The sequence below is a fragment of the Delphinapterus leucas genome, chromosome 2, assembly GCF_059928025.1.
Source record: "Delphinapterus leucas isolate spDelLeu-1000000601 "Yukka" chromosome 2, BTC_Dleu_Yukka2, whole genome shotgun sequence".
Taxonomy (NCBI): Eukaryota; Metazoa; Chordata; class Mammalia; order Artiodactyla; family Monodontidae; genus Delphinapterus; species Delphinapterus leucas.
The window spans coordinates 168763147-168786352 of NC_143130.1; the positions used below are offsets into that span (position 1 = coordinate 168763147).

Genomic DNA, 23206 nt, shown 5'->3' on the forward strand with positions numbered 1-23206 from the left:
GGTAGTAACATTCTATAAGGTCCCTGAGACACTAAATTAGCTCTTGGGGGAAACACACAGGTGGGTTCCTGTGAGTCTGGTCACACAATTTTGTCAGCTGATCAAGACATACCTCGTTTTACATGGTTTCTGTTTAAAGACACCTTATGTGATGTACTCACAGCCAACAGCACTGTAACTCATGCCTGAAGGAAGCTTATCTACCTCACTCACACATATTCTCCGTAATGTACATCACAGCCTTGCATTTAGGAACACGAGACAGCATTCTGCTCGTGGGCCATTTTAAACAGCGAAATCCTCACCCAAAAGCACAAAAACCACGGCACTAAACAGGCCACAAAAAGGACGCTCGTGGGCTTCCCTGGTGGCGCAGTGGTTGAGAGTCCGCCTGCCGATGCAGAGGATGCGGGTTTGTGCCCCGGTCCGGGAAGATCCCACATGCCGTGGAGCGGCTGGGCCCGTGAGCCATGGCTGCTGAGCCTGCGTGTCCGGAGCCTGTGCTCCGCAACGGGAGGGGCCACAACAGTGAGAGGCCCATGTACCGCAAAAAAAAAAAAAAAAAAAAAAAAAAAAGATGCTTATTTGCAGAATGAGCTGCAGGGGTCGAATGCCTTGCTCCTCCACTGCTGGAAATGTGTGCATCAGGCGACCCCAAATGTCTCGCCACCCAAATGTCCATGATAGCTCCACGAGCGCTGATTTGGGGCTTAGAGATCAATGTCAGCAAGGAGGTGAATTCACAAACAGGGAACCCATTAGATGACGAATGTACCCATGGCTGACGCAACCAATCGGCATCTCAGGGCAGGAGGTGAGGGCCACCAGCTTGGGCGACGCGCTGTCCCTGGGTACCACACTGGCCCTTCCATCCCAGCACCATCCCTTTGACCTCGCTACCATCCAGCTGTTAGCATGACAGGGGCTGTATTGGCAGGCTGACCTCCGCTCAGCGGGGGCAGAGTGAGTGAGCTGCTGCCGCCCGCGGGAAGGTGGGCCCCCTGGGCCCCGGCGTTTACCTGTCCAGCTCCTCCTGCAGCCTCTGGTTCTCGCTCGCGACCGCGGCGCTCGTCCTCTGCTCCTGCTGCAGAGCCTCCCTCTCAGCATTCAAAACCTTCTCCAGCTCATCCAGCTCCGCCCTGCGCTTCAGCATGTCGCTGTGCCTGTGGGAGGGGACACACCGCTGGTAGCCCGTCCTGGGCCTTCTTTGCCCACAGGCGACGCACACCCTGGGAGACCGCAAAGCCTCCACAGAGAAAGCGGGGCTCGTCTGGTGGCTTCTCTCTGCAGAGCTGAGGGGGGCAGGCAGGGGGCAAGGCTGCATGGTAGGGAATCGGAGGGAGGTGGCTGGGAGAGGCACCGGGGGTGCGAGCAGCACTTGGGCGGGAAGGCTTGGGGTCCCCTCCAGCCCCAGGGCCAGAGGCCTCGTCCTCCCACCCGACATGCCCCCGCGGCCCCCTCGATTCCCTGTCGCAGTAGCCTTCCTCCCTTGGCCCCCGGGGAACGCCAAGACAACGTCCTCTGAACCCCACACCCTCCTCTCAGGGAGTGCAAATGACTTAACAGGGCGTTCACTCAACACAAACTGATCTAGAAGAAACCACGGAATAAACAGCTGAATTCCACTGCACATGACAGCTAATTTCACAGCAAATCCCTGCTCACTGGGGACAGGGTGAGCCCTCCTCTCCCTCGGGAGCCCCTCCTGCTCTTGCCAGACCTCGAGTGGGGGGCAGAGGCTTGCCTGGGGGGCCCAGGCAGCTGCCAGGGGACACGTGCGTGCGTGCGCGCGCACGCACACACACACACACACACACACACACACACACACACACACACACACACACACACACACACACACACCCCTCCTTCCCGCCCTTTCATTTTCCTCTTTGTATTTTCTCCTCTGTCTCTCTGTGTGGGGTACTGCACAGCTATCTCTGGAGGGCAGCAGAGCACAAGGACAGAGTCCCCGATAAGTCCAGGCTGTTCCTCCCACCTGCTGGAACCTTCCAAGCTCACGATGACTCAAGAGCCCCCAAGTCCAGGGGGCTTCCAGCCTTCGTCTCCAGACCTCTTCCCTGACCCCGCCTGTCCCCGCGCAGCTGTACTCGCACCGTCTGACGGGAACCCAGACTTGTGCTCGTGTGGGAATCAAGCTCAGGAGCCTGCCCAGGCAGCTGTTTACAGACATCTGTGTGGCCTTTAGCTTCAGAGCAGAGGATCCCCGACGTGGTTCTGGGCGTGGGGCTCTGCCTGGCTCTCAGGGGTGACCTTTCGCATCCAGATTAACGATTCTGGGAAAAGTCCTCCAAGGTCTGACAAATTAGGGTCTCCGGCTGACCATCAAGGTCCCCGCTTCCCGCTTCCCTGCTGTAACGTCTTGGAAAAGCTCACTGATCAAGCATCTCTCTGACCGTTAGTAAACTACGCCACTGCAGAACAGAAGCCGGGCGAGTCTGGCTCACCACCGAGTCCCAGTACGAGGCACAGTGCTCAGTAAGTATCTGTTGAGAAAACGAATGAGTGAGTGTCTGATTTAAGTGTCAAACGAAATGAATGTAGAGCCATCATCCCTGTATTCCAGGTACCCAGACTCCTGAACGTGTAGCCCTGCCGCAGACAGACCCAAGGGGCCTCCAGCCTCTGTCCAACAAAGTACTGGGTAACACAGTTGTTCTGTGCCGTACTGAGCAAAGAATTACAGGGAAAGCAACAATGAACTCTTCCTTCAGAGCCAGTCCAAATTCCACCTGCAAAAACCTTCTCCTGCTGAGAAGACATGGAGAATATCGTAAGATGTTATTATAACACATAACAGGACACCTGAGTGCCTGGTGAGTGCTGGGCGCCGTGCTAGCTTTAGAGTTGAGCGAACACTCCTCACTCCACATCATTAGTCAACTGGATGCCTCTCCTACCACAGCTAGACACAGCACCCCGTACACAGCAGGTGCTTACTAAGTGTCACATGGATCCAGGATGGGTGCAGGAGGAAGCAGAAGATGCTCATTTGGGCTAGCAGCCCCTGAAGGACGGCGATCCGCGTGGATCAAAGGGGTGGAGGACTCCAGACAGAGGCAGAAAGGAAGCACCGCGTGAGAGGATAAATGAACGCCATCACCCCGTGCCCACAGCATCCTCAGATGCCCTCATGAGGCTCTGCTGGCCCAACAAGCCCCCTGGGTCTGTGATGAAACGCCCTGCACTTCAGCTTTACTTAGCATCTTGAGGCCGAGTCAAGGAGAACGCTGGCAGCAGGGCCGCCTCACAAGCACAGGACAAGGACAATTTCTCTTCCTCACCCACCCAGCCACCCGTGCCAAGTGTTTGAGAGCCTCTCTCTCCTGTATTAGAGCCATGTGCACACCACACCTGCTCCCAGATTCTGGGTCCTGCAGCCCCTGCCCAGCGGCCTGGAACAATCAAGGATCTGCCAGGGCAAGAGCTCAGGTGATGCTGGTTGACTGAATGCACACAAGACCCAGGACCCCGATTTGTCAAGAGCGCAAAGCTAAGACTCGTGTATTTCAAGGTATGTAAATTTTACCTACAAAAAAAGAAGAGTGTGGGGCTGGAGAACAGGAAGTAAAGATGAAACGAGGGTGGCAAAATAGTGATAAATGCAGAAGCCAGTCGTGGGTATACAGGGGTTTCACTCTACCATTCTGTTTACTTTCTATATACTTAAAATTAGGGCTTCCCTGGTGGTGCAGTGGTTAAGAATCCGCCTGCCGATGGAGGGGACACGGGTTCGAGCTCTGGTCTGGGAAGATCCCACATGCCGTGGAGCAGCTAAGCCCGTGAGTCACAACTACTGAGCCTGCGCACCTAGAGCCCGTGCTCCGCAACAAGAGAAGCCACCGCAATGAGAAGCCCGCACGCCGCAATGAAGAGTAGTCCCCGCTTGCCGCAACTAGAGAAAGCCCGCGCATAGCAACAAAGACCCAAGGCAGCCAAAAATAAATAAATTAATTTAAAAAAAAAATTAAAGGTTAAAAAAAAACGCAGCCCAGGGCTTCCCCGGTGGCACAGTGGTTGAGAGTCCGCCTGCCGATGCAGGGGACGCGGGTTCGTGCCCCGGTCCGGGAAGATCCCACATGCCGTGGAGCGGCTGGGCCCGTGAGCCATGGCCGCTGAGCCCGTGCGTCCGGAGCCTGTGCTCCGCAACGGGAGAGGCCACAACAGTGAGAAGCCCGCGTACCGCAAAAAAAAACGCAGCCCAGACCTTGACGGGCACGAAAAGAACTGAGAAGCCAGGGCAAGATGTGTCACTGTAAATTGGCAGCTGTGGTGAACTTCCTCCTTATTCTTAGTTTGGAGAGAAAAGGGAGGAGAGAAGAAAATCCTTAGGGGAGCAGGGACCCCACACCAACAACAGGTTTCCCTGAGCCAAGACTGGCCACGACGCCCCTTCTCCACCTGGAGATCCACCGACACTCGGTCTCCAGCCGCACTAACTCCAAATTGCTAAGGGTGACTTTGATTTACCTCCCTTTTGGAAAGTTCCGGTGCCCCAGACAGTGTGAAGCTGCAGGCCAAGAGGAGACCCGAGGGGCACAGAGCAGAGGCGGGGACAGGAACCCAGGGGAGCCCGCCCCGCCGGCACATACCTCTCCCCCAGCTCCCTGTGCTCCAGCTCCAGGTTGCGATGCAGTGTTTTCAGGCAGCTGTGCTGGCGGATGAGGGCCTCGTACTCCGCAGACTGCCGCTCGTGGAGTGCGCCCAGGTGCTCGTGGTCCTGCAGCAGGGCCTGGTAGGTGGCCGTCAGCTCTTCCTGCTGCTTCTGCAGGTTCTCGAGCTCGCTCTCCTTGGCTGTCTGCTGGTTCTGGAGCAGCGCGTACTGCGTGGTGAGTGAGGCGCTCTGGGAGCCCAGAGTGGAATTCTCCACCTGCCGAGGGAGAGGGGGCTGGAGGCTGACACCGAGATAACAGGGACCATCGGCGCAGGCAAGACGCAGCTGGGACCAAGGACAGTTCTACCAGGACTTAAGGAACTGCTGGAGGCGGCCAGACGGCATCAACAGACTGTCGCGTGGCGCTTCACTCCTGAGCCCCTCTCCACAGACGTGACCTTTTGGGGCAAATGAGGTCCTCTCTCTGAATAATACCCTCTTTGAATACTTTTAAAAGCCTATTTTTAAAAGAGAGAGCATCACTGAGGACACAAAATACCTGAACAACCTACCTTAACCTAACTGACACTTACAGAACATCCATCCAACGTCCAAAATTATTAGAAATTTAGGAGAAGGGAGCACTTCCTATTTAATTCCGAGGTCAGGATTACCTTCATATCAAGACCAGACAAAGATATGACAACCGTAACCAAAAACCCCAACAAAAACAAAACTACAAACCAACATCCTATTTGCTCGTTTTAATAGAACGAATCCCAACCTCTTTGACAGTCTCCTATTTATTGTCTCTGACCCACACGTTACATATTTTCAAACACCTTTCTCAGAAACTGCAATAAACGATCATTTACTTTCCCACAATCTATTAATGGTAAATAAAAGCCAACATCCTAAAACGTGTGGTCCAGAACACTCTTTTGGCTAGATGCTCTCACCAGCCCGGGAGCTACTTCATACCTTACTTCACTCGTAGAGATCAAAAATTCACATTTGCTTCAAAAAGGCTCTGCCAGGTCCTACAGTGAAGAAATGTGCTTAACTCTGTCGAACCAAACTTATTTGATCCCAGAACCTCTTTTCCAAATCATTCCTAACAGCATCTCAAGAAACAGATTTTGGGAAACAGACAAGACTGCAAGGGAAAAGCAGGGAAATAAACTTGTTTTTGCCTGGGCAGCCGTGTTCAGTCACTGAAAACCAACTTCAAAGATCCTGAGTCCAGGAACCTCGGTTTACAATGAGTCTATCAAAAATAAAACAAAACACCGAACTCTCCCATGCTTTGTCTTACTGATTAGGAGTCGTCAGAGTGCTGGGGCCAGTCTCTAGGAGACACAGAGCATCCTCCCCCAAGAGCTGCCCAGCCATGCCCTCACCTGCAGCTTCGCCGTCTGCGTCTGGAGCGTGGTGTTGTGTTCCTGCAGGAAGGCGCTCTGCTTCTGCAGCGTCAGGATCTGACTGCTGAAGGCCGTGTTCTGGGTCTCCAGGTGCTGCAGCTGTTCCTTGAGCAGCTGCTTCTCAGCCTGCAGAGCCGCGTTCTGGGGAAGGGGGAAGCATAAGGCCAATCAGACACCGGCTCCATACCTGCTGAGCAGCCGCAGGGATGGCTGGTTAGCAGGTACAGAGTCGTTAGGAACCCTTTGGGGGCCAAAGCCAAAATCCACCGGATGAGAGAAGTAGCATTTTCCCTCTTGGAAAGACAACAGCATTAGAAAAAAATTTTTTTGTACGTGCTTTCACAAGAGAAGTGAATACACATGATGGAGACGCTGCAAAGAACCTGAGCATGTGAGTGTGAGGCAAAGGCGAGCTGGGGCTAAAGCTGCTTCATCCTTTCTGTCTTTTGTGCTCTTCTCTGTTTTCTGTTGACCACCCCGAGAATGCATGTCTGTGAGCTTCTCGCACAGAACAGGGAGCCAGAGCCTGCCCTAAAGCCTCACCCCACTTGGGTGACAGCGGGTAGAAGAAGGCGGTTCATGCTCCATGAGACCGATAAAGGCCGAGCAAGATACGCCACCGACTGGGCCCGGACGCGTGGGGTGTGGTCTTGCGCTCTCCCTGACCAGCATGGGGCTTAGGGTCAAGTCTCTTAAACTCCGTCTCACCTTTCTCATCTGTCAAAGGAAAATAGTCACTATTTACTTCATAAGGCTGTTGGGAGACGTCAAACAAGATCAGGGGTTTAGACGTGCGTGGACAGACTCGCTCTGCAAAGGGCCAGACAGCAAATATTATTTTGGGGTTTGCCGGCCATAGGGTCTCTACCTCAACCAGTGACCCCTGCCGTCGCCGTGGAAAGGCAGCCCCACATGATATGTAAGCAAAGGGTGTGTCTGTGGGCCAATAAAACCTTATTTATGAAAACAGGGGGCGGACCGTGGTCTGTCGACCCCCAGAAGAGCACCGAAACACAGATCACTGCGGAAACAGTGCTGGTGGAGATAGATGCCCCAGACCCAGGGCAGGAAGCATAGAGCAAGTCCCCAGGGGAAAGGGGGACCTGCCCCTTCAGTCAGAAAGGTTGAAGGGACCTCAAGTGGCAAGGAGCAAACGGGACTTGCCAGGGAACTCAAGAAGAGGCCAACAAGACCTGGATAAATCTCAACAGCTTCTGACACCCCGGGTCCTTCCCGGTAATGGGAGCTCCTGCTCCGTCTGCGGGACTGTCGGCAGGACGGACTCTCCCCACTCACATTGCGCTCCAGCTCGATGGCCCGGTCCTTCACGCGGAGCAGCTCCATCGTGGCCTCCTTGGGGCTGGGCCCCCAGCGCTCCTTCCCCGGGTGACCCTCGACCAACGGCCCCACAGGGTGTTTGAAAGAGTTCTGCACCTGCTTCCCCTCTTCCTGGCTCTTCCTGAGGATCTCACACTCCTTCTTCAACTGCGGGTGCGAGAACGGGAAAGCAGACTTGGGGCAGGAAGAGGCCGGGCTCGGGGCCCCGCACCAAACCCATCCCCCTCAGCGTGCCCGACCCCCTCGCCCGGCACTGGACCCGCCAGAGTCCTGCCTTTGCTCTTGCGGGGAGGACCTCCGTCCTGCATGTTGCCCCCTCCCTGCAGAGGTGACTGCCGGGCAGCAGCCGGGACCCAGTCCCAACTTTATAGCCACGTGAGCGCAGCCAGACTTCTCCCTCCCGAGCCTCAGGGGTCCACTCTGTCGACACTTGCTCCGGAACACGGGCATCCAGGCCGCCCCTCTGCTACCCAGGTGAGGGGCTGGGAAAGGTGAGGCAGGGACCTCACAGCCAGGACCCACGGCCTGACCCTACGGGGGCTGCTCTTACCACCTGGAGCTCGTTCTGTAGGTGGTGAGTCAGGCTGGCCTTCTCTTCCATCTGTGCTTCTAAGAACACAATCTTTTCTTCTTTCCTGGCTAGTGCTGTTTTGAATGCTGATTCAGTTATGCTCTCCAAAATCTTGTATTTCCTGAAAAATACAAATAAACAGTAGTATTCATCTGACTCTTCTACCCACAAGGTCCCAGCCGCCAACACACCCCTCCCCCACTAAGCTGGTTTCCGCATCACGCTGCAAGATGTGTCCCAGAAGAACTGCAGGAGTCAAAAACCATCACCTAGAGCTGTTCCCCAGGCTGTTGGCATAGATATGTCTAGGACACCGTCAATGAAACATCACTGCTATAGTTTTCCAGGCGTCGTTTCATGTATTGTTATGGCCATTTTACAGATGGGGAAACAGAGTCTCAGAAAGGTTAAGGAATCCATCCAAGACCACAGTGCTAGGTAAGCGGTAAATCTGTGTGGCCTTTTCACCACACCTAAAGGACATCACGTTGGTTACAAGTCCAACAGAAGTCCAAGGTGTTGGATTTCCTTGAAAAACGAGATGATTTAGGAAAGCACTGCTGGCAAAGGCAGCAAGAGTTAAAATTTTAAAAAATTAAAGGGCTGGTGGAGGGAGAGGGGAATGAACAGGTGGAACACAGATGATTTTTAGGGCAGTGAAAATACTCTGTATGATGCTATAGGGGTGGATACAGGTTATCATACGTTTGTCAAAATCCACAGAACATGCAACACTGAGAATGACCCCGATGTCAACCGTGGACTCTGGGTGATGATGAGGTGTTGGTGTAGGTTCACCGAGCGTAATGCATGCACCATTCTGATGGGGGGTGTTGATGGTGGGGGAGGGTACGCATCAGGGGCAGGGGGTCTACGGGAAATCTCTGCACCTTCTCCTCACTCTTGTTGTGAAGTTAAAACTGCTCGAAAAAAGCCCAACTAGAAAAAAGTTCAGAAGCCTTTTCATTGGACAAAAGAATCTCCTTCCACTCCTGCCTCGGAATGTCCAGGAAGGAGGCCCTGGATAGAAAGTGCCACGTGTCAACAGGCCCTCGAGTGTGAAAAGTAAACTGAGCTCTGCGGGTGGGGCTGGGGCGCGGAGCCTGCAGGGTGCGGGGGCGCTGGGACGCAGGCGTGAGCGGAGAAAGCCTGCAGCCACCCAGGGAGGGGCCCTCACGTGTCACCGTTGCTGCTGTCATCCCGCAGCAGCAGCTCCTTGTGGAGGCCAAGCTTCTCCAGTTCCTGGCTCAGTTCGTCCAGCTCACTGCTCAGCTGCTGGCTCTTCAGCTTCTCCTGCACCAGGTCCTGTGGGGACAGTGAGGACGAGCGTGGGAAAAGAGCCCAGCGGAAACGGCAGGAGGGCCTGGCGCGGGCCAGTCTCAGGGCTGAGCGACCACCTTCTCGAGCCGTGGCCAGTTTGGGTGTCTCGAGGGCCAAGCAGGCGGTTCTGTGGCGACGGTGAACCTCAGGGATGCCTCCAAAGGGAATGGATGAGCACACCTTCCCAGCCCCCGGAGTTCAAGATACCAGACCACGTGGCAGCGTGTCCAGGAAGGATCGAACGTGCTCCAAACACATCCAGACAAGCGTCTGAAATACCACTTATGGTGGCCTCTGAGGAGCGGGTTTGCATTCTGTGAACGTGATTGCCTTTTCCACAGAGTAATAGATCAATAACTAGTTAGCTCATTGCAGAGAACTCAGAACAAAGTATAAAGAGGAGAAAGATTTTACTTTAAACACTGGTTTTGATTTACTCTTCAAAAGTGGATGTTGACCTCATTTAGGGGTTCACTTACTCTAGCCCACACCTCTGTAACTCTTCAGGTAGTTATACCGTTTTTTGCCCAGTGTCACAGCTATGTGCACACATGAGGACCCCCTACCACACACACCCCAAGGCCTGGAATGGCAGTGTGACGGAGGGTGGTGCTCGCCAAACATTCCGGGGTCGCTCCCTGGCTGCAGCGTGGAAGGGCCAGTGTGTGATCTTCCAGCTGCCTCTCCCCTGCCTCGGGAACTGCCCGAACCCCACGTTGAGATGGTGGAGCCGTGAGATCAAAGCCGCCTGGGATGCTGAGCCCCAGCAAAGAGGACAGGCTCTCCAGAGAGTCACCTGGACTTTCGTGAAAGAGAAACCAGCCTTGGATGTGACAAGCCCTGCGATTCTGGGGTCATTCTTTACTGCAGCATAACCTAACTTATGCTTACAGAGGCAGGGGCTATGAGTCAGGTTGGTGTCTTGCATCTCTCCCCAACAGTGTACTGATCTGCCTGCACTGACAGTCAGTGATCTTTTTTTAATGTGGAGACTTCTCCGTGGTCACCAAGTCTATTTCTTTTTCTTCCTCGGCACACAGCTGGAACACATTTCCCAACCTCCCTGGCTGTCAGGTGCGGCTATGAGACCAGATTCTGCCCCATGAAGTGTGGTCCTTCTCTTCTTCATCTTCCTGCTGCAGGTAGAGGAGCCAGAAGAGGGCTCCACTGTGGGACAGCCGGGCCACATTATGGAGGGCACCAGGTGTCTGTGAACAGTCACATGGAACTTCCACATGTGTGGACACTCGGCTTCTGTGATGGGCCACTCAGACGCTGGAGTCGTTTACTAGAGCAGTGACTCACCCTATGGCGCTGCAGGAAAGCCCAGGTGAGCCACGCAAAAACTACCAGGGAAAAGTAAGACACATATTTACCAAGAAACTGTAAAACAGTCGTACCCTTTCATCCTGTAATTGCACTTCTAGGCATATATCCTAAGAAAATAAATACATTTGTGAAGGTGCGTGTGTGCAAGGATGTCCAGTGTTTTTCTAAAATTAATTAATTAATTAATTTTTGACTGTGTTGGGTCTTCATTGCTGCACGCGGGCTTTCTCTAGTCGCAGTGAGCAGGGGCTGCTCTTCTTTGCGGTGCGCGTGCTTCTCATTGCGATGGCTTCTCTTGCTGTGGAGCAGGGGCTCTAGGCACGTGGGCTCAGTAGTTGTGGCATGCGGGCTCAGTAGTTGTGGCGCACGGGCTTAGCTGCTCCGCGGCATGTGGGATCTTCCCGGACCAAGGCTCGAACCCGTGTCCCCGGCATCGGCAGGCGGATTCTTAACCACTGCGCCACCAGGGAAGTCCCAGTGTTATTTAAAATCGTGGGAAAAATCAGAAACAATCTAAATGTCCAGAAAGAAATCACAGTAAGTCCATAAAATCAGTACCTCACTGCCATTAGAAATCATGGCTTGAAACCTATTTAATGTAATGAGAAAAAGTATAGTAATAGAAACAGAACAGGACTAGGATAGAGAAGGTAGGGTATCAAGTGTGTGTATACACAAACGGACAAGGAATAAAGAAGAAATAAAATATGCTGGACTGTTAGCCCTGGTAGTCTCTGGGCCGTAAGATCGTAACAGGTGATTTCTACTTCTTCTTTATGCTTTTGGGCATCATTCTGTTTAGAAGCAGGGGACAAATGCCGGGGCCTCTCCCTGTCTCACCTCTATTGCAGAAGCACCTGCCGGGCAGCACGGTGACCCTGCCCAACCCCCACCGAAGGGGCCGCCCACCCCTGTCTCACCTCCCTCAGGGTGGTCAGCGTCCTCGTGTGCATGGTGACCTGCTTGGTGAGGTCCCTGTTGTCCTTCTCCAGCTCCTTCAGCTTGCCGGCCGCTTCCCGGCAGCGGGCCAACTCCTTGTCTAGCGCGCGGCTCTCCCTCTCGGCAGCGGACAGCTTGGCGGAGCTGTCGTCCAGGACGGCGTCCTTGAGCTCCACCTGCTGCCACAGACGCCGGGCCTCCTTCTCCAGCAGCTTCTTGTCTTTCTCCAGCTGGGCCACCTCCTGCTCCAGCGCCTTCCGGTCCTGGCCGGCCCGCTCCAGCTGCCTGTTGGCGAGCCGGAGGGCCTCCAGGTCGCGCTGCAGGGCCTGGTTCTCGGCCTCCAGCTGCCCCAGCTCCCGCTCCAGGGCCTGCGCCTTCTGGCCGCCGCTGTCCAGGCTCTGCTGCAGCCGCAGGTTCTCGGCGCTCAGGCTCTGGTAGCTGAGCTCCAGGCGCTCCGACTTCTTGCCCAGCGCCTTGAGCAGCTCCACGCTCGTCCTCAGCTCCTGCTTCTCCCGCTCCAGCTCCGCCACCTTGGTGCCCGTGAAGCGCATGGCCTCCACCGTCCTGCGCAGCTCCAGGTTCTCCTTGTCCAGCTGCCTGTTGTCCAGCTCCAGGCTGGCCAGCTGCACCTGCGTGTTCTGCAGGGCGTCCAGGGACTTGCGCAGCTGCCGGTTCTCCAGCGCCAGCCCGCGGCTCTCGCGCTCCATGGCGTCCGCCCGCTCGCCCGCCGCCTGCAGGGAGCTCACCCTCTGCGCCAGCCTCCCCTTCTCTTCCTCCAGCCGCTGCAGCTCCCGCTGCAGCTCCTCCGCCTGCCCCGCCTTCTCCTGCGCCTGCTCCAGCTCCAGCCTGCTCAGCCGGCCGCTGGCCTCTGTCACCGTCCCCTGCAGGGCTTTGCTCTCCTGCTCGATGTCCTTCGCGCGGGCCTCGCTGCTGACCTGCGACCTCTCCCGCAGCGTCCACACTGTCTGGTTGAGATGGTCCTTTTCTTGTTCAAGGTCCCTGATCTGCGGGAAGATACGACGGGAGCGACAGTGGCTGCTGCACAAACGTATTTCGGTGAGTTGGGGCTAAAGTCTGATCTAATCTGGGGACTAAAGCATAGGCCCTAGAAGACCATCCCATCGTGTACCCAAAAAACAGCCTAACGGTCCTACTCCACAGCACAGGGAGCTACATCCAATAACTTGTAGTAATCTATAATGGAAAAGAATCTGAAAAAAGTACACACACACACCACACACACACACCACACACACACACACACCACACAGACACACACATACGACACGCACACACACCACACCACAGGCACACCACACACACACACCACACACACACACCACACGCCACACACACACCACACACGCACACCACACACACACAACACACAGACACACACATCACACACACACACGCCACACCACACGCCACACACACACACCACAGACACACACACACCACACGCACACACACACCACACGCACACCACACACACACCACACGCACACACACCACACACACACCACACACGCACACCACACACACACACCACCCACACACACACCACACACACACCACACACACCCCACACACACACACCCCACACACACACACCACACACACCACACACCACACACACGCCACACACATACACACGCCACACACACACACCACACACACACCAACACGCACACCACACACGCACACCACACACGCACACCACACACACACCACACCACACCCCCCCACACACCCCACACCCCACACCCACACACACACACCACACACACACACACCACACACACACCACACACACACCACACACACACGCCACACACACACGCCACACACACACGCTACACACACGCCACACACACACACCACACACACCACCCCCACACACACCACACACACACCACACACACCACACACACACACCACCCACACACACCACCCCCACACACACCACACACACACCACCCACACACACACCACCCACACACCACACACACCACACACACACACCACCCACACACACACCACCCACACACACACCACCCACACACCACACACACACACACACACACACACACACACACACACACACACACACACACACACACACACACACCCCTGAACTGCTCTGCTGTACACCAGAACTGAACTATACTTCAGTGAAAAAAAAAAAGAAGTGCTAACGTTTCCAGGGGTTATGGACACAAGGTGAAGAGCATGGAGAACCCTACAGAGACAGTTCAAATTAAAATGCCTTCACGGCGGCCAGGATGATTTAGAAACATAAACCCCATCTCTCTCCCTCTCACGTAAAACAATGATAGTGATTCCCTTGGTACGTTTATCCTGGCCGCCACCTCTGTGGGCTCCCCTTACGCCTCTCCCCTCCCGCAGCCCCTGCACAGTATCCTCCCTCTGCCCTGGACCACCCCCAGCCCCCAGCAGTCTTCAGCATCACTGGCTCCCCCTCCTTCTCCAGGGCTCAGCGTGAGCAGCTCCTCAGGACAGCCTTGCACCAGGGCTCCTCAGCGCCTTCATCCAGCAGGGTTCTCTGCGTTATTCCCTCAAGAGCACACGTCTGAAACTGCCTTGCCTGTCACCTGTCCTTCTGCCCTCTACGTAAGCCACACCTGAGCAGAAGCCCTGCCTGTCTTTTCACGAAACGTGGCACCATCCCATTCCCCCCATTTCTGCTCTACATCAGAGGCTGAAAAATTCAAATACTGGATACCCCCGGCTCCCTTGCAGGTAGCGGTGGTCATGTGTTGGGTGTGGCCAATAAGATGTGACAGAAGGTCCCGGGAGGGTTTCCCTCTGCCCCTTGCCCTCCAGGGTGTGTGGCAGCCACTGCTAAGACTGGCAGAGGGAGGAGAGGCCTGGCCCCTGCACGGCATCACGGAGCCTTTGCACCAGCACTGGACTGCCCCCAATCCGGGACTTCCTGTGGTGGGAGGCAAACAAACCTCGGGTGCTCAGCGTGACGCCGTGGACGTCTGGAGCTGGGTCATTCTTTGTCATGCGGGGCTGGTCCTGTGTGTTGCAGGACGTTTAGCCGCATCCCTGGCCTCCACCCACCACATGCCAAGAGCATCTCCTCTCTCCTCCCCAAGTCATGACAATCAAAATCGTCTTCAGGCACTGCCAGTGCCCCCCACAGCTGATTGAGAGTTGCTGGTTTGAGCTGCAGCTAGGCCAGGTACCTGGTAATGCACGTTTCCCCGATGGATTCCCAGGAAATGGCTAAATCCTGGACTCTCCCTCCTGCAGGCAGGGGTTCAGGAGAAGGATCTGTTCCGGGGGTGCCTACCTGCCGGGCTTTGTCAGCCTTCAAGGTTTCCATGTCACTCTGCAGCTGCTCTTTCTCTCTGATCAGCTCCTCACTCAGGGTCTCCAAATCCTGGTTACTCTGCTTCTCCCTCTCCAGCTGGGTCTGTAACTTCTCGATCTGCAGACCCAAAAGACCCAGCCGGGCAACAGTTGGCTTCACGAAGTGAACTACGTTTTAAAATAAATCCAAAACTCATCAGCCCCCACAGAACACTTTAACGGGACTTTTCTCAAGGGCAAGTGTCCAGGCGTTGCTCTGAAGGGACCTCCCTGCCCCCTCTAGCCTCAGCTCCTAACCCACGACTTGCATCTCCAGCTCAGGGGCACCATCAGTCAGCCTCCTCCCAGCCCACCTCTCCTCACCCGCACTGCCATGTGCCCAAGTGCCTCCGGGCTCCCTGCTCCCATCTCAGGCCTTGTCCGCTTTCCCAAGGGTCAGACCACATGCCCGGGGCCACCACCACTGGATGTCCCACGGACTTCACTTGGTGACACACCTATTCGCCCAGCTGCTCAGAGTGGTCTTCCGCTAGGTCCCTCCTTCCTCTTTCACCCTCCAGTAACTCTGTCCCCAAGTCCTGCCCTCTCTACCCACGCTGCTCTACCGCCACTGCCTGGCTAGGGCCGGGCCACCTTCCCTCTGGCCTGGACAACCATCCAATCACCTCCCTGACACCGAGCTCTTCTGCTGGGGTCACCCCGCCTGACCTTCCTAAAACACGAACTAGCTACTTCATCGTGTCTAACACCTGGATCAGGTGGTGAATCCTGATCCACTCAGTAGGTCCAGGGCAGGGCCTGAGATTGAGCTCCTAGGCGATGCCCATGCTGGTGTCTGCACTGCGAGGGCTTCCCTTCCCGCCAACGCTGCTCCCCTTCCCGCCAACGCCAAACCCCTCAGCGTGGGAGACTGGAGTTGGGAAAGAGGCATGACTCTGGTGTCACAGGGATAGAGTTCAGAGTCCAGTCCCTCCCTACTAATGACGTCACCACGAGCAAGTTTCTGTAACTGACGCAGGACCAGCAGCGAGCATCCTTGAGAGCTTCTGTCACTGTGTCGTGCTCGGCACACGCCTAGCAGGCGGCGGGTGCAGCGATGTTCGCTGCCCCTCCCCATGAGAGCTCCGGGCCCGGCCACCCACAGAGCTCCTGACTAGCCGGTCTGCATTTTGACATGGTCCTAAATGATCCTGATGTACTGGTTTGGGATGGCTGTCCTGAAAAAATAGATTGCGAAGGCCAGATGGCTCTCGAAGCTTTGAAAGATCTTGGACGTTGGGCCACGACCCCGAGATGCCCAACGACCCCCATGAGCAGCAGGTCTGAGCCTGCTGCAGTTCAGCCCATCTGGGCCGGGGCCTTGCGCGGAGAGGTTTCCAAAGCTCCCGGAAGGATCGCTGCTCTAAAGCAGACTCTGCGTACTTGTCCTTGGGTGAGGGGCACCCTGCCTTCCTGGCTCACAGATCTGGGAGCTCTCAAACCCTCACAGGAGGAAGCAGCAGGCAAGCTTCTTCCCCTATCAGCGGGGAGAGCTGGGCCGAGCTCATACTCCTACTGTCACATCACGTCAGCACCTCAACCCCCCCTGCCCCAACCCGGGGACCCCAGAACTGGGGTCGACAGGAAAACACGCTATAACACGGCAAACACCTGAGTGGTTCTCAAAAGCAAGAACGTATTTCTAATCCTTCCTTATCTTTGCCCCACTTCCCGGCACAAGGCCTGGGACTCGGCAGGGCACCAGGGATCACCTCCGATGCTAAAGCCTACACCTGAGACGATGGCCTTGGGGAATAAAGGCAACCAAGTACTCGGGAGGACACTGGGCCCAGAGGCGCTCAGCGACTGGCCCGCGGCCTCGCAGTGAGGACGGGGCAGAGCTGCGGCACACCCCCCGTGGCCGACCCCCCAGCCCCCTCACTCACAGTCGGGGGGTCCTGCTGGCTAACCCCCAACCTTACTGTTAATAGCCTATCCCTGCTGCCCCTTCTCGCCCAGAGAAAGGAACATTATTCCAACCTCTGCATTTCTCGTTGCTGTTGCTTCTGGTCTAAAGATGTGATCTCCCCAGGTCCCACACCCAAGCCATCTCTCTCCTTTTCTGGCTCTTTTTGCCATGGAACCAGAGCCCATCCCTGAAGGACCTCGGTGCCCCTGGGGTGAACTCGCTGGGCTGAGATGTGGGCTAGCTACAGGCCTTCCAGCCCTGAGAGGTTTCCCGTACTTCCTTCCCAAAGCACCTGGCTTGGGCTGCAGGTGCCACTTCGGGTCCCAGGGCATGTGGGTGCCAGGGGGCCTGCCTCTCAGCCCCAGGCTGCTCTTTCCTTCTAGTAACAGGCCCCCAAAGGGCTGCCCCCTTCCCCTGAAAATAAGGATTCTTAACTTCTTGACTTAAGGAATAAACTCTTAGGACATCAATGCAGATTCACAGTCGCAGGAAGGAGGCAGCTTCTCTACGGTCCGTGGAAGTTTTGTGGGTTAGAGGGGAGGATATTAACTTCAGGGAACTAGGGTTTCCACAGACATTTCAGACCTAAGCAAGCTCGCAGCCTGGGCTATGCTTGGGGTGTGGTAAGAGCCAGGCTGGCACCAGCGGGGCCTGGGGCTTCACTGATTGACTGACGAGTGTCAGCTGGGGCCCAGACAGGCCACATGGCGGGGTGCCGAGGAGGGTGGGATGGCTGAGGCTGGAGGAGGGAAACTGGGGTAAGCTGAGATGGATTAGGGTCCAGTGAGTCCTCCAGCTGGGGCTGAGGTGTCCACCCATCCAATGTTAGGGGGCACCGTCAGTGCTGGGCTCTGTGGGGAGAGAGCAAAACCACGGCTGCTGGGCCAGGACAGGTTTGGTCAGGCCGCGGGCAGACTGAGCAGGTTGGGAAGAGGCGCTCTGGCGGGCAGAGGGCCGCCTCCCAGGGATCCCGGCACCAGACACAGGACGGGCCTGGGGACTGTGGCACCTCCCTCCTGCCAGGGATTCTATGCCAAGACATGCCTCCTAAGGACCGTGGCAGGAGAGGGCTGGTGTCCCACCAGGGAACTGACCCCGAGAGGAAGCAGGAGGGTGGGGCCTGAGAGACGGGGGCTGAGGAGTAATGCCGGGCAGGCAGCACCCACTGCCATCCTGTTTGTGCAGAGGAGGGGCCAGAGTGAACCACGAGGACGGGGAAAAGCGTGAGCGGTCATCTCAGAGGGCTGCTGGGAGCTGGGCCAGCGCTATTACATTGCGGGCTTTCTGCAGCAGACCCGTGAGGACCCATAGAGTCAACGGTTCTCATCTTTCTAAAGGCTGATTCTTTTTTATCTTGGCCAAGGTCGAACTGCCACTTATAAAGACATTTCCTGTGCTAGGGCCATGTGAATCTAAAAAACCTAAACTGCCTAGCTGCCTTCCCCATGCTGTTCCACACTGAGAGACATCGCATGAGATGGAGTGGGGTTTTCTATTGTCCTACGAAAGCAGGACAAAATGCTTGTCGGCCGAAATGCTGCATGGCACATGATGCTTCAAAGCGACAAGAAGAGCGAGTAATCAAGCCTGGGAGGTCCCATGAGGGGGCTCCAGAGACCAGTTCACAGAAGGAGGGGCTGTCCCAAGGCTCACACAGACATAAGGGACCAGCACACAGCCAGGACCAGCGGAGCCCAGGTCTCTCCCTGCAGCCCGTGCCCCTCCCACTGCCTGTGCAGCAGTGAATGACACTGGCAGGACTCGTGGGCAGGCGGGACACCCGAAAGCACCAGGCCTGCATGGCGGTCAGCAAGCAACGGGGCTCGTGTCCTCTTCCTCAGCTGGACTCTGACAGCTGGTGTGCTCGGAGCCCACGATGCAACTGCGCCATCGCAATGTGGCCTAGGTGTTCTGAGGCCCTCTGACCTGGAGTGACCAAGACCTGGAGGCGATCCCTAGCCTCTCAACGGCCCCTTTCTGCACCTGAGACTGAATCCCCAGTGCAAATGGAGGGGGGGGTCCTCCTAACTGTAGAAGGAAGACTGCTCTGTAAGCCTCTGTCTGTTCTCCCAGATGTCTGGGTTCTCCTGTGCTCCTGGGAAGACCCAGCAGGTGTCCTGAAAGGCAAATACCGTTCAGCCATCTCTTCTTTTCCATCTCGTAGACTGAGAGGAAGGAGTGAGCACTGATCCTGTTTTACCACCAGCAGTGCCCTAAAATGCCCATCAATGGTCCCTACTCCCCACACACGTAGGTGTGACTTACATCATTGCCTCCTCTCCCCTATGACCCATCCTATGCGTTTTCACAGTCCATTGTTTTCTTTTCACTGAGCCCTTACCACGTGCCAGACTCCTTATGTACACTAGCTCATGTAGTCCACGCAACATGTGCTAGGTGCGAAGCCCACTAACCCCATTTCACAGATGAAGACAAGGAGGCACACACAGGTCAAGTACTGTCCGAGACACACCCTCAAGGCAGTGCAGGCACAAGCCACGCTGCCTCTTGACTCCTCTCGCAACTGCTCTTGTTCTTCTATTATTGTGTAATTAACTGCGGCTGCACTGGCTTCTGCTTTTCTCCCAGCGGTGCATCCTCACCGACACCTGACTGCCCTGCCTGGCCACCGACTAGCCTCTATAGGGCAGACCGGGTTGGGGGAGGGGTGTCCACCCGCCTAGGCCAGGTTACCTTCTTGTTGAGCTGGTGATTCTCCTTCTCCAGCTCCCCGCACTTGAGGTTGCTCTCCTCCAGCGCCAGGGACGCGTCCCGCAGCCCCTGGATGGTGCTCAGGAGGCTCTGGTTCTCCTTCTCCAGCTTCAGGATGCGGCTAGAGGCGCACTCGTTCAGCTCAAACACAAACGACTTCCTGGAGGCTGAAGCACAAAGTTGAGTCAGGCCCAGGATCCAGGAGCCTCTGCTTCCAGCCATGAGCCGGGGCCATCGGGCCCCCATGCCCTAGGTTTGAGGGGGCTGGGAAGGGCTCCCATAGGTTGGCTGGGTGCCCCCCATTTCACATGCTGCCGTCGCTGTTAGTGCCTCAAAGTCCCTCAGGCAGTTTCGGTCCCTCTGCTGGCTCAGCTGGGCCCAGAGCTCAAGAGGAAAGCAGTTTACAGTGAAGAAGCCAGTGCGAAAGTTAAGACTGTGTTAACTGCTGGGACCTGTTTCTTACCAAGCTGCTAACCAAGCTGACCGACCGTACAACTCAAGGATCTTAGAGCCTAATAGAGATGGCAAATAGGCGACATTTTCTGTGCCAGCTCTGAGACTAGTGGGAGTCTGGGTGGCTCAGCAGGAGGGGCACGGTAATCGACTAGTTATGTCTGCCACTGGTGGCAGAAGGCTCTGTAGGCACGTATGCCCAGTACTTGCCATCCCTGAATAAGGTCCTTTGGACAGTGATTTCATTTTTTAATTTCACGATTACATTGACAAAAATATGAGATAGTACATGTAAACTGCTTTAAAAATTCTAAGTGCGATGAAAATATAAGCTAAAGATAGAAAAAGGGAGATTATCTACTCTGCTTTCTTTCAAAGAGCTCGAATACAAATGGAGAAGGGGGGCATAGACCTGAGAGTCAGAAATGGGAGTTCTTAGCTCCTTCCTGCCACCAGCAGGTGCACGACTTTAGGTAAGTCATGGGGCTTTTTCAGGAGGAGAAAGGAACGTGTACGAAAGTCCTTGAAAGAAGGGGTTGGTGTTGTTCCGTCCCCGCCTATCCCATCAGTGCCACAGACTCAGCTCTGGGAGCCTTATGACACTGTTAAGAGGGCTGCGCCCCGACCTGCTTCTTACTCATCACCCCAGGGGCAGGGGTACATACAGGACGATGGCTTCCCTAGTGAGCACATCAAGCTAGAAACAAGGGTGTGTGTGTTCAGATCCTCTGGGCGATCGTAAGGACTGAAAGGCACGTGCCACCCTCTTTGAGTTCTCATCTTGCACTGAGGATAGCAGTTTAGACCCAACAAGCCCGAACGTCCTCAAGACCCCAAGCAACAACAGGCAGTGAAGCAGTGGAGGTGGAGAGAGTGCCCGCGGCTCTGACCCAGGCCCAGCGCTGATGCACGTGAGCACACATGCTTGCAACATATGAAACTACGCTACAAATGAAACAAACCTCAACTGAAACTCAGCTAATTCTCAGCCTGGGATCACTGCGACAGTACCTTGGCAGCATTCATGAAAAAAGGACATTTTCTAATTGGGGTGAAATATGCTTAACATAAAATTTACCATTTTAAAGTGTACAGTCCTGTGGCATAAGCTATATTCCCATTGTTGTGCAACCATCACCACCATCCACCTCCAGACTTCTTCATCATCCCAAACGGAAACTCTGTACTCGTGGGGACTAATTCCTAAGGTCCTACAAGTTAAACAACAGCACTGACCACGACCCTCCTTTCTTCTTCCATAAAAGCCAGTGCTTCAAAGACTATTACTATGACATAACAGCTTACTACTGAGTGCTTCGCTCATTAGCACCCCAAGCGACCAGAGTGATGGGATGTATTTCATTAAGACCTTGGCAACAAGAACAGCTGTCCCTTACTGTTGGCCGTGGGCCAGGCATGGCATCATGTTTCACTGTCTCCTCCTATGAGGCAGCTTCATTACCCCCATTTTGCAGATAAGGAAACTGAGGTCTGAAAGAGGTCACCCAGCTAACCTCCAGTGGAGGAGCCAAGAATTTAAGCCAGGTCTTTCTGAATCAAGAAGGCAGCACACCACACATGCAAAAGTATATTCAGGCTCTGCCTGCATCATGCCTTCATTCAAGTCAGTGGTCATCAGCTCCCAGCTAAGCACCAGGAGTTGGGAACACCAAGAATAAATCATGCTCACTGGCCTGAAAGGGCCCACAGACTATACTGAGTAGTCATCTAAAGGCGTGAGGCTTTCTGACCCCACAGGTCACCCTAGTTTCTAACAGAAATACTCTCATTTGGTCTGGGACTGTCCCAGGAGGCCTGCACCACTTCTCTGCTCTGCCAGGGGGCAGTAGTCCTCCCCGACGGACCTGTACTCCTCCCAGAGCCGGGAATCAGGGTGACCCCACCCTCAGCCCCCAGCACAGTGTGCGGGCACCGAAGCACAGATACGACTAACTTCCCTCAGAGATGAGCAGTTTAATAAGCTGATTTTTTTGTCTGGAACTGATGGGACCCCTCGAAGAGAAGACGTTTCCAGCTACGCTCAACGACCTTGCCATTATTTGAGGGAGTGTTTATCAGAACTGAAAAAGCAGCCCCCAAACCAGCCAAAAGCCCTACCTCGCTCTGTCCAGCTCTAACTAAACAATAACTCGCACTATCAGGGGCACGTGTGCTATTTCTGAACACAGGAATTGGCTTATTGTTTGCTGGGCGCCGAAGCTTCCTGCTGCGGTGCTGACTGCTGCCCCACCCACCTTCCCCTGGCCGACACCCCATCTGTCTGCGCAGGGGCAGCGGTGCAAGCATAGGAGGGAAAAGAAGAGGCCTGGGTCCTGTGAGAAGCAGCCTCTTAGCAGCTCCCACCCAGAGAGACAGAGAACAGACTGCATCCGTCTTGCCCAATTATGCAAATGAATGGAGGAAATAATGCCCAAGGTACATTTCTAGTGGGGATTAGTGACCACTGGGGACGTCTCCTGCCATCCAGAGCTTTCAACCGTCCACAGACAGGCCTATGATGCCCTCCGGTGTCAGCGTGCTGTAATCTGGAAGCTCCTGGGACCGTCCATATGGGAACTGGGAAACCTGGTAACACTTGATTTGTGTTTCATGTCCTGACATCAAGGCTGCCAGACCCCTCCTGTTCTCCTTGGGGAGAAGGGTAATGAAACAGTTCCAAATGGCACTTGAAGGAAATCCTACTTACTTGGGGTGAATGGATGGCCTGACATGGAAGATATAGAGCTGAGGGCTCCGCTCCTTGGATGAGGAAGCGGCCTCAGCCAGGCTGGCTCCCAGGCACCGGGCGCTACCTACCGTCGGACAGGTCTGCATTCTTGGACAGCTGCTCCAGCTCCCAGCCGAGGTGGGCGGATTCATTCATGCTCTGCTTCTGGGCAATCTCGAGGACCATGTTTTCTTCCAGCAGCTCCTCTATTCGCTTCTTATCCGTGTCCCGGTCCTAGCGCAGGAAGAAGGACGGAGTGAGAACGTGGCCGGGGTGGGGGGGCCCTCTGGACAGGCCCCGGCCCCCGTGCATTCACCCTCATTCCCCGAGGATGAATGGACCCCAGGCACCTGCTCACTTCCCCGCACAGAAACGAGTCCAACACGGGACGGGGCCCAGCTGTGAGAGTTACAGCCACTGAAAGACACCTTGACTGGCAACGGAAGTGATAAGAGAGCCGGGGTCTCTAACTGAATGCTGTCTGAACTAA

At 55.3% G+C, this 23206-nt stretch overlaps 1 protein-coding gene across 3 annotated transcripts in view; it reads right to left on the minus strand.

The window, feature by feature from the left end:
- The window catches only part of CCDC88C (coiled-coil and HOOK domain protein 88C), a 127450-nt gene that overhangs the window by 25729 nt on the left and 78515 nt on the right, over nt 1-23206 (minus strand). For all 3 annotated transcript variants that reach the window (XM_022576274.2, XM_022576273.2, XM_089908119.1), the window contains 10 exons: nt 22806-22950; nt 19518-19702; nt 14856-14993; nt 11515-12537; nt 9123-9250; nt 7925-8066; nt 7333-7521; nt 6016-6177; nt 4614-4891; nt 1020-1163 (listed from right to left, as the gene is read on the minus strand). In XM_022576274.2, the coding sequence (XP_022431982.2) occupies nt 1020-1163; nt 4614-4891; nt 6016-6177; nt 7333-7521; nt 7925-8066; nt 9123-9250; nt 11515-12537; nt 14856-14993; nt 19518-19702; nt 22806-22950 (2534 nt within the window). The remainder of the gene's footprint in view (nt 1-1019; nt 1164-4613; nt 4892-6015; nt 6178-7332; nt 7522-7924; nt 8067-9122; nt 9251-11514; nt 12538-14855; nt 14994-19517; nt 19703-22805; nt 22951-23206) is intronic.